An 11390-nucleotide genomic window follows, 5' to 3' on the forward strand; every position below is an offset into this window, starting at 1 on the left:
CTGTCATGGGATTGCAGATCGGTCTATATCAAGATTTAATCCGATATAGCCCATCTTCAAACTTAACCTGCAAAAAAAGAATCTGTGCAAAGTTTCAGCATAATATCTCTATTTTCAAAGAATGTGGCGTGTTTTCAACGGACAGACGGACAAACATGGCTAGATCGTCTTAGATTTTTTCGACGATCCAAAATATATACACTTTATAGGATCGGAAATTAATATTTCGATGTGTTGCAAACTGAATGACAAAGTGAATATACCCCTATCCTTCGGTGGGGGGTATAAAAATGAAAACCATTTTAGAAATGACAAATTAGAAAATCAGCATTAGTCCAATAGCTTGGACACTATAAGAGATATCCCCCATATAAAAACTTGTAATATGCACAGTTTTTCAAGGACTATCGAACAAAAATGTTGAAAACCGGGTCACAAATTCATCTTTGTCAGGCAGTGCCTTAAAATTTTGTACATAATCTGGCTAACAATTGAAAAATGGCAGACTTTTTCAGTAAAGTAAAGGTTTTTCATCAAACTGTCGGTCGGATTTACGTAATAAAAGCACCCAACATGATAGGTTAGGCAAGTTTGAAAAGAGTGTGCTAATATTAGTCCGTCCTATGCCACTATGGTTGTACATTTAAGCCAAGTTTGGAATTCCGCGCTACTTACAAAATCCTTAATTGTTTTCCATACCACGCCCCTTAGTTGGTTCATGTCTGGTATTGTGTCCCCACCTTAGCCTTGAAAGCCGACCAATGACAAGGGATATTGAATTACCCTACTTTCGCGGCTAACATACATTTTAAGTGTAAGTGTCAGTCTGCCACTAGACTCACTTAGATGTTTTCGTCCATAGTGTTACCACAGGAACGGGAGAAGGAAGATGCCTTCTAGTTCCTACCGTTGAACCATCCAGATCGTTTTAAAAAGTCCAACAAGTTGCGAATGTTCACATCCGCAACATCAGACAAGTTCTCAAAGAAGAGAGAACCTAAAGTGGAACTCCTTCTGACTGCCAGTGCGGGACACACACACAGCAGATGTTCTGTAGTCTTTTCTTCTTCGACGTCATCATAGCTACGGCAAAAGTCGTTACTGGCAACTTTCAGGCTGTCAGCATGTTTTCCGATAAAACAGTGACCTGTCAAGATGGACACAATGAATAAGACGTTTGTTCTACCCAGCCTCTTCAAGTCTAGTTTAGGCCACTAATTTTGGAATGCTCACAACCCCCCTTTGTGACCATCTATCATTCGTTGCCCTTCGAACCTGATCCTGAAGACCTAACTAACACATTGCTAGAGGCATACCCACAGATTTTAGTTCTCCCGGAATGTGTAAGATAGTTCCAAATCTCGCAAGCTCTCTCTCTCTCTCTCTATAATTCCCTAGGATATCTCTATGTCCCGGCACCCAGAATAGGTGAATTTTGAACAATGCAGCCATCTCATTGAGTCGAGAGCAATTTTTGAATTCAGAAATACAATATCCAGGAATTTCATAGCTGCCAGCTGTCCGAGAAGATATTTATGCCTGTTGTCGTTATGACATTACATCTTAGCCATTCCACCACTTTTTTAATTGCAAGCATCTCCGCTTGATACACACTACAGTGGACGGTTGTTAACCTACTCGATAGGACCAGTTTTTGTTCTTCAAAGTAAACCCACCTGGTCGTCTAGTTTGACACCATCCGTATAGTATTCGATGTAACTTCTCTTGCCAAGGATATCGTAGTTTCAATCTGTTTTTTTCTTTGTATCAAGCGGCTCAGAGGATGCGTAATCCAGTATCCGTTGCGGTTAAATGACCAAAGAGAAAGCGCCGTAGCCTCACAGCAGTGCTCGCAGCAATTTGTCCAGAGTCATTAGGTGTAGCATCAATGTCAGTGCATCAGATGGCCACAACAAGCCACATTTGGGATCCAGCTGAGTATTGAACAGTATGTTATTAAAGCTCTTGGTGGCCAAAAGTCAGAATTAACCACGGTCTCAAAAATAGAGTCGGGTACCACAATTTTGAATGATATCGTATTGCTTGTATCTCTGTACTGACATTTAAATATTTTCAAATTCACATCTAAATTTAGCTTGGACTTGGATATAATATCTCATATTGTCTTCAGATTTATCGGCAGCAAAAACTGTTTTCATTGGGGGTATTCCCCTAATGGCCTTAGAGAATTAAGTGATGCACGAAGTTTAATAGGGGAGGGATTAAAGAACTTACCAAAAGTCGTATTTAAACCAGAAGGTGTGACAACTAATAACGGCACTGTCTTATTTCCAATGTTGTTGGTTTCGGTAATCATTAACCAATCAATTAACAGCTTGTTTGAAAAGATTTTTTTAACTTAACACGTATATGTTTTCTATTTATGTATAAATCGGGCGATCCATATAGTACATATATATAGGAATAACATAAGCAAAATTCGTATACATAGTAGAAATCATAATAGAATATACTGTGCAACATTTTTAGAAGATTGGTTGATAAATGCTCTAACGAGGGCTCTGTAATGTTGAAAGTCATAAAAGAATTCTTTGGGCCAACTTTGAAGTGCGGTTAAAAATGCATTATTGAAATTATTATTCAAATCAGACGAACAAACTAGTATAAACAGTAGCACGGAGAAGTCTACGGGTTTTACAAAACGACTTTTTGTTGCTTCTGTTGCTAAAATTGTTTACCGTGGTTCCCAGTGTTATAATCTGTTAAAAGTTTAATGTAAAATCTTATTCTAACTACATTACTGTCAGTTTAAGTAACTGCTATTTATGAAAAGGTATGTACATGAAAAACATGGTTCTACTAAGAAATTTGTTAGTTCAAATAAAAAATTCGCTGAAACGGACCTGTAAGCAAATTTGTATTATTGATAAATAATTTTTTAATTTTGATTTATGACAAGCTCAAAAATACAATTAAAGTAGTTATTAACTCAATAAAACAATATTCTCTCAACTAAAATTTTTACCAATTTAATAAAAGTAAATAATTAATATTTTTTGCTTTATTAAAAAAATATTTTTTTTTATTGGATGGAAAATTTTTCCATTCCTTTATGTGTCATGGATACCGTCTGTAAAAAGTATTATGAACAAATATAGTCTCTTTAGGGATAATAACATATTAAAATAAAATAATATGTATAAACACCTTGTCTACCTTATTCCATGTCCTCATATTTGTTTCGTTTGGAACGTACTTATTTCATTTGTTCACATCCTTATGTTTTCTGCTTTACACTATTTTATTTTATTGGGGAATAAATAAAAAAAAAAAAACACTTTCTATTTTTTTTTGTCTACCCAAGCCACTAGACATATGTATATTAAGCTCATTCACACTTCTTCGCATTACATATATGTGAAAGAGGACACAACAGAACGCAGAAATAGATACTCAAAATTTTTATTATTAAATAACAATTTAATTTGTACCATTAAAAATATGTTCAACGAATGTCTTCTTTACCAATTACTTGTCACGATACAAAAATCGGATCGGATCGGATTTCAACTTGTCAACAAGTACAAGCGTGCTAAGTTCGGCCGGGCCGAATCTTTTATACCCTCCACCATGGATCGTATTGGTCAAGAGCTTTTAATGACTTTTTCGAATAGAAAAACACTAGTCATAGAAAAACACCACCTCCAAAATTTCAGGCAAATCGAGTAAACCCTTCAGAAGCTCAAAAAGTCAAACTTGGAGATCGGTTTATATGGCAGCTATAACACGTTATATACCGATTTAGACCATACTTGGAACAGTTGTTGGGCGTCAAACCAAAACGACGTATGCAAAATTTCAACCATATTGGGTAACAATTTCGCCCTCTAGAAGCCCAAGAAGTCTAATCGGAAGATCAGTAAGGCGGCTATATGAGGATATAGAATGATTTAGACCATACTTAACACAATTGTTGGAATTCAAAATAAAACACTTCATGCAAAATTTCGACCAAATCGGATAAGAATTGCGCCCTCTTGGGGCTCAAGAAATCTATTCGGGAGATCGGTTTATATGGCGGCTATATCAAGTTATGAACTGATATAGACTATACTTGATACAGTTGGAAGTCTTAATAGAACACCTCATGCAAAATTTCAGCCAAATCGGATAAGAATTGTGCCCTCTAGTGGCTCAAGATGTCAAGATCCAAGATCGGTTTATATGGCAGCTATATCAAAACATGGATCGATATAGCCCATTTACAATCTCAACCGACCTACACTTATAAGAAGTATTTGTGCAAAATTTCAAGCGCCTAGCTTTACTCCTTCGAAAGTTAGTGTGATTTCAACAGACGGACGGACGGACATGGCTAGCGCCTAGCTTTCGACAGACGGACGGACATGGCTAGATCGACTTAAAATGTCATGAAGATCAAGAATATATACTTTATGGGATCTAAGACGCATATTTCGAGGTGTTATAAACGGAATGACGAAATTGGTATACCCCCAATCCTATAGTGGAAGGTATAAAAATAATTAAAGCAATTAACACATTGTTTGAAAAGTTTTTTTATAAGTCAACACCATGTTAAATCGGTCAAATTTAGGTCTATATTTTTCCTGTGTAGCCATATCTGTGACACTGTCCAATGCAAATCTGAACCGATTTTTTCCAATTTTAATAAGCTTCGTCTCTAGGCAAAAAATGTTGGTGTAAAATTTTAAGATGATCGGATGAAAATTGCGATTTATACTTTCTACAAACTAAAATGGACAGGCAGCTAAATCAAATCAGTAAGTAATTATGAGTTGATCCGTACACTTATTAATGGATTTATCTTTCTTCCTTCACTTAGTTAAAATACCCTGTGCCAGAGTAGTGATGAACAGTATAAAAATCCTATTGTACACAATTATAACTATTGTGATAAATTCAAACATTCATTTTAATTCAAGCTTTTTTATTTAAATTTTCATTTATTTTTCAATCTTTCGCCCATCCTTTGTTTGAAGGCATTTTGAAGAAAATAAAAATGTAGAGCTACTTAAGCTATGCCGCCATCTTCGACGGCCGTTGTCTGTTATGACAGTATCGGCCGTTGTCTATTTTGATAGTATCAAAACAGACAACGGCCGAAAAAGATTGTCGCATTGCTTTTAGTTTTTTGAAATATTAAAAAATAAATGCCTATTTTATTTAAGCTTGAATTAAAATAAATATTTGAATATATTAAAAAAGGTCGCATACAAATACACAGTGTATTGCGATAAATATCGAAATATAAACCATATATGAGGCCATCATAGCGCAGGCTCCGACTTCCGGTTCTAAGCAGCGGTGATAAACCCCTCCTTATGTCGACATTTAAGATGTAACCAGTAACCAGGTAAACTCATAGAAAAATATGTGCTGATAATAGCTGCTGACTGTTAGTAGTTAATGTTGCTGCTATTATAGCAGTAGTTCTGCTGTTAAAAAAAGTCAGTTGTTTGCTGAAAATGTCTGCTGTTCACTTTATTAGGGGGTGGTTAGGAGGAGAGTAAAATAAAATAAAATATACTGGACTTTTCCAAATACTCTGTTGTTCGTTCTGAATATAACATCTGCAATAAGATCTCATACAACACTTATTTGTCGAATATAAAAAGTCAACTACAAGTAAACCCTAAATCTTTTTATAAATTTGTAAACTCTAAACGTCAGTCGAATACTTTTCCAAAAGTTTTGAAATTTGGAGCCATCGAAGCGGATGATGACCTTTCCATCAGCAATATGTTTGCAGACTTCTTTGCCACTACTTATTCCCGGAAAACATATAATAAAACTAATGAGCCCTCCCAAAGCTTCTACGGAAATAGCACGATATCTGTTCCACTAACAACATCTGATACTGTACAGCATTATTTGAGGAATATGAAATGTTCCTACAATCCAGGTCCAGATGGTATCCCTAGCAATATTCTTAAGCACTGCGCAAATTCCCTGTCCGGTGTTCTCTCAATATTGTTTAATAAATCTTTACGGAAACAATATTTCCCTCCATTATGGAAAAATTCTTTCATTATACCCCTGTTTAAAAGTGGATGTAAATCTGAAGTCACCAACTACAGAGGAATCGCAAAGCTTAGCGCTATTCCGAAACTTCTTGAAAAAATCATCACTGACTCACTGTCTCATCAAGTTTCTTCACTGTTATCACGATATCAGCATGGATTTCGCAAATCGTACTCAACTGTAACAAATGTTTTGGAATTAACTACAATTGTAAACGAAGGATTTAGAAATCGTTTGCAAACTGACGTTATATATACTGATTTTAGCAAGGCTTTTGATAAGGTAAATCATAGTCTTCTATTACACAAGCTAGACCTCCTGGGGTTTTCAGACTCGTTGCTAGCATGGATATCAAATTACCTGTCTAATCGCACTCAAACTGTAAAATTTAATGATTCTGTTTCTAAAACTATTGATGTTTTATCGGGAGTCCCACAAGGTAGTCATCTTGGGCCTATTTTGTTTTCATTATTTATTAATGATCTACCATCCACTGCCACTTTCTCTCAAGTACTTATGTATGCAGACGATGTTAAACTTTTCAAAACCATTCAAAATGACACAGATCAACTGAAACTACAATCCGACCTTGACCGATTATACGATTGGTGTCAACTGAATCTAATGGAATTGAACATAAAAAAATGTAAACATATATCGTTTTACAGATTAAATCATCTAACAACAATTTACTCTATAAACGGTTCGCCCCTAACTGTGGAATCAATCATGGATCTTGGCTTCTTGTTAGATCAAAGGTTAAACTATAGATCACATATATCTTTGACGATCAATAAAGCCTATGGTTCTTTAGGATTTGTTAAGCGTTGGAGCAAAGAGTTTGTTGATCCAATCGTCACAAGAAATCTATACACATCCCTTGTTCGACCGATACTGGAGTATGGTTCTATAATATGGTGCCCAAATTATAAAATCCACTGCAATTCAATTGAGTCTGTGCAAAAACAGTTCGTGTTATTCTGCTTACGTAGACGTAACTGGACATTTAATACTTTACCATCTTATAAAGAAAGATTAAATTTGATCAAATTGCCTTCGTTGGAAAGTCGGCGTACAATGCTGAATCTGAATTTCATGTTAAATATACTAAACGGAAACTTGAAGTCGGAGTTTCTGTTGGACCACATCTACTTGAACGTGCCGCTGAGACCTTCACGAAATTTTAATCTCCTTCATGTTGAATACTATCGTACGAATTTTGCGAACAATGACCCATTTAGGCGTTTATGTGTTGAATTTAATAAATTTTACAATAATATAGATCTGTGCGAAAACAAATATTCTTTAAAGAAAAGGATTATTATTTTGCTGAATTCGTAGTTATTAAGCTTAGTTTGTATACATTGTATATAGTCTAGTCTGTAAGGATTATAATATCTATAGACTAATAAATAAATAAAAAAAAATAAAGTTAATTAATTATTTAACTTTATTTTAGTATATTCTATTTATATTATATTAAATAAAATGGAAGAGTAAAACACTATAAACACTTAGACCAGTAACCGGTTCTTAGAGTCTGGATAAACCATAAGCTAAGGAACAGGTGGATAAATTGTGTGTCCCATGGCATAAGTATAAGGAAGAAAGTGGCACAAGGCACGCCACAGGGGAGCATTTTATCGCCACTCCTATGGGTGACCCTTTACGGATGCTGACTGAGGAGGGATTTGAACCCGTCTGCTACGATGTTATAATACTTCAAAGGGATAAGGATCCGAACGAGCTATGCAGAAGGGCCGAAAGGGTCTTGCATATGGCATGTGACTGGGCTAGACCCAGAGGTCTCAATGTCTCAATCCAGAGAAGACTGAAATCTGCCTGTGTAGGAGGAAGACGAATGTGGGCACTGGAGACTATTCTAGATATCCGACCCATTGACATACAGATTAAGTGTGAGGCAGCCACTGCGGCTATGAGAATTAAGGCGATGGGAGAATGGATTGAGGATGACTCATACCATCGCGGTATAATCGAGGGGACGATAGAATACCTGAGATGAACTTTGAAGTCGAGTGTTAAGCACTGCAACCATCGGCACAATCTTGGATTGACAGAACCCTAGTATTGCCATCTAGAAGATCATGTTACACGGATGGATCAAATCTAGGGGGTCTTCTTTGAGAACCCAGGGACTGAGATCTGTTTTACACTGTCTGACCATAATACGGTCCTGCAGGCGGAGATCCGGGCGATCACGGAATGCGTAAAGTGGTTTGGTGCTAACGCGAGGACGTCGAGTGTGAACATCTTTACCGACAGTAAAATTGCCATAAGGCCCATAACAACCAGGACGGTAAGGCACGAAAAGTCTTGCAGTGTAAGAAGGATATTAACGCCTTCTCTGAGGATGACAGAATCCGCATCGGTTGGGTGCCGGGCCATAACGGAGTAAGTGGGAACGCAACGCCAGACGATTTGGCGGTGAAGGCCAGAGGACTGCCGTCAATAAACTTGGTTAACCCGAAGCCTTTCTGGTCGACGCAGTCCGAGTTAAGGGAGCGGGCGAGGAATGCGCACGAAACATTGTGGAACAGCGAAACGGGCGGTAAGACGGCGAAAATCATAATGGGGGATCCAGATCGTGAGAATACGAGGCTATTACTGAAAGGAAGTAACAAGGAGGTCAGTATAGCTATTGGTATCATAACGGGACACATAGGACTACGAGCTCACTTATGTAAAATTGGTGCGGCAAGTGATATCACATGTAGAGCATGCGGGGAAGATGATGAGACGTTCTTTTAGCAGATTTTGTAGTCTGCTTTCCCATTTTTTTTAGTACAGACCGCAAAAAAATTCCTCTAAAAACAAAAAGCATGGGACAGCAATAATTTTGAACTAAAACAGCAAACATTTTTTTCTGTTTTCATACAGCAAAATGATGATTTAAGCCTCAAAATGTCAAAAATATTTAAAAAAAATTGTAATCTAAAACTTGCCTTTAAGCGATAATGATATCAATTAAAAGCGGACAAAATATCTTCTAATATCATATTTATGCTTTTCAGCAAAAAATTAACGCCTAAAAAATTTACATTAAAATATAAGAAATGCCTTAACCATCACTTAGATTTTTAAAAATTTTAAAATGTTTCCTTCAAAGGTAAAAAATGTTCAATACAAAATCAACAGACAATGAATTTTAATTGGAATTTATATGAATTTGCAACCATGCTACAATATATATGGTTATAATATGGCATCCCGGCACGGAATAACTATGAGCAGCACACAGGCTGGAACTATGAGCTCCGATCTGTGTGGAGTTCATTGTTATCACGAGAAGGTTAGATGCGAGCTACCGGGCACGTCCACAGGTGGTGTATAGTGGAATACCCCATATGAAGTGGCTGCAATTGCAGTCGCGGACAATAAACGGAGAGTCACAGTGAAAGGCCGTGCGCCACCGGCTCTTGCAAAAATACTGAGTGCCTTTGATGCTCGATATGACGACTTATTGGCGCATTTAAATAATCAATGGCCACCATGTTCCCACGGCGATTGGTCCTTTGCACCTATAGGAGCTAGACGAGGATCGCCACCTCCATATGTAGACATGTGGGTACAACAACAACAAAATATGGCATATAGAAACTTACCTAGACGTTCAGGAAGTATGCGGCTGCCTTTAGTTTGTGTTGACTTTGTCTCAGTACATATAGCCTTCGGTTGAATATCGGTGACTTTAATTTGGGAAACACTTAACTTCAAAAGTTTTTCAGACACACTTCTGCAAGGTTAAAAATTTGAGTTTGATTTTCTATATAAATTGTCAGTTGTACTTGGTCTGAGTATTTATGGCATCCAAAGTCGTTTGCATGTTATCATTATATTCAGATTTTAATTTCCCAAGTGTGCTGGCAACTTCTCTCACAGGCAGAATCTCGAATTTGACATATTTTTCGTTAAATGATCTGGAATACGATTTTCAAAATATAAAATCATTTATCTTCGGGTTGCTATTAAAAGTATTCACTCATGGCTCTCAGTTCTCGCATCTATATTTTTTCTAATTTGTATTTCATTGCGGTCAAATTTTTCTTTCTCCAGTTGTTTTCTTTCTTGGCGCATAGCTTCCAGCTTAGCTTCAAGCTTAGCACGCTTATCCTCATACTTTTTTCCGTACATTTTAGGTAATGCTATCTTTTAATTCTAAGATTTACTTGAATAATAAATAAACAAACATTTCGCATTCATAACTGTTCGAATGATTTTTTTAATGGCAATCTATTATTAACGCAAATACCGCAACAGCAGTTTTAATTTTATAAGTATGAGTAAACCACATCTTGTTTTCGAAATAAATATAATTTTATGTTTGCACACTGTACATGCCAACAAAAATTATTAAATGGCAATCGTTTCTTTGGAATTCGAAGTATTATATACGGATTTTAAGTAAATACTTTATTGTTAATGGAGGCCACCGTAACGCAGAGGTTAGCATGTCCGCCTATGACGCCAATCACCTGCGCTCAAAAAATGTTAAACCTCAACAATAGTTAAAATGAACTAAATTTAGAAAATATTGAACTTCCCATGGCGTTTACGAAAAATATGCTCGCTACGAGTTCAATAACTTCATAGAAGCTACGAAATTGTGTTTACATACCATTAGTTCACCTATAACTTCTCACAAGTAAAATAAGAACTAACGAGCATTGAAACTGAAAGGTAAAATTATGGAAACAATTTCTGTTTCCGACCTCTTCGGAGCATGCAATTGGCGATTGGCGAACACATATTAAGTACACAACACATTTTGTTCCGCCTGTCTCTCACCCCCACGCTCTCAATCGCTCAGATGTTTTGAAGAAGACAAATTTAATATGAAATGCAATTGCAATTATAAATTAAGTAAAACTTTACATTTTGGCGCTGCTGAGAGTTGAACCAAGGAACTTCATTTTGCAAAGCAGGCGCTCTATGCAATGAATATCCACATCACTATTGTTTGATGTGTATTTGTGATCACTCTTAGCTAACAACACACAAGAAAAATTGTCTGCAGCCATGCTTATTTTGTTCAGCTTTGTCATGTTCTATTTTTAGACACAATGTCAAACCATTATAATTGGGTTTAATTTATTGTTCTTCATTCCAAGCATGTATGTATGGAAATTAACGTTTTTTATATTGAATTAAAAGTACAAATTTCTTTAAGTTGTCCATTCAGTAATAAATTTCAGAGACGGTTTCGTCAACGATGACATGCTTTTACCGATGTTTAGTAAAGTTCTCGCTTTTGCCAAAAATAATCGTTTAAGGAAACTTACTATCTCCATCCGAGTTATAAGCTGTTTTATCTATACTCATGAGTAGTGAGCCTTATTTCTAAAAAG

General features: G+C 36.3%; 1 protein-coding gene across 2 annotated transcripts in view; it reads right to left on the bottom strand.

Annotated features, from left to right (window-relative positions):
- The window catches only part of LOC106094701 (cytoplasmic dynein 1 intermediate chain-like), a 30563-nt gene extending 19598 nt beyond the window's left edge, over positions 1–10965 (bottom strand). Inside the window, exons 1-3 of one of the 2 annotated variants that reach the window (XM_059368323.1) lie at positions 10918–10965; positions 9831–9962; positions 9648–9778 (exon numbers count right to left, since the gene is read on the bottom strand). In XM_059368323.1, coding sequence (XP_059224306.1) covers positions 9648–9778; positions 9831–9962; positions 10918–10955 — 301 coding nt within the window. In that variant the 5' untranslated portion in view covers positions 10956–10965. Of the gene's footprint in view, positions 1–9647; positions 9779–9830; positions 9963–10024; positions 10197–10917 lie in introns of those variants that run through there. The other variant, XM_013261935.2, reaches the window with a different exon arrangement.
- Between the last annotated feature and the right edge of the window lie 425 nt (positions 10966–11390).

Source organism: Stomoxys calcitrans, chromosome 4 (assembly GCF_963082655.1).
Source record: "Stomoxys calcitrans chromosome 4, idStoCalc2.1, whole genome shotgun sequence".
Taxonomy (NCBI): domain Eukaryota; kingdom Metazoa; phylum Arthropoda; class Insecta; order Diptera; family Muscidae; genus Stomoxys; species Stomoxys calcitrans.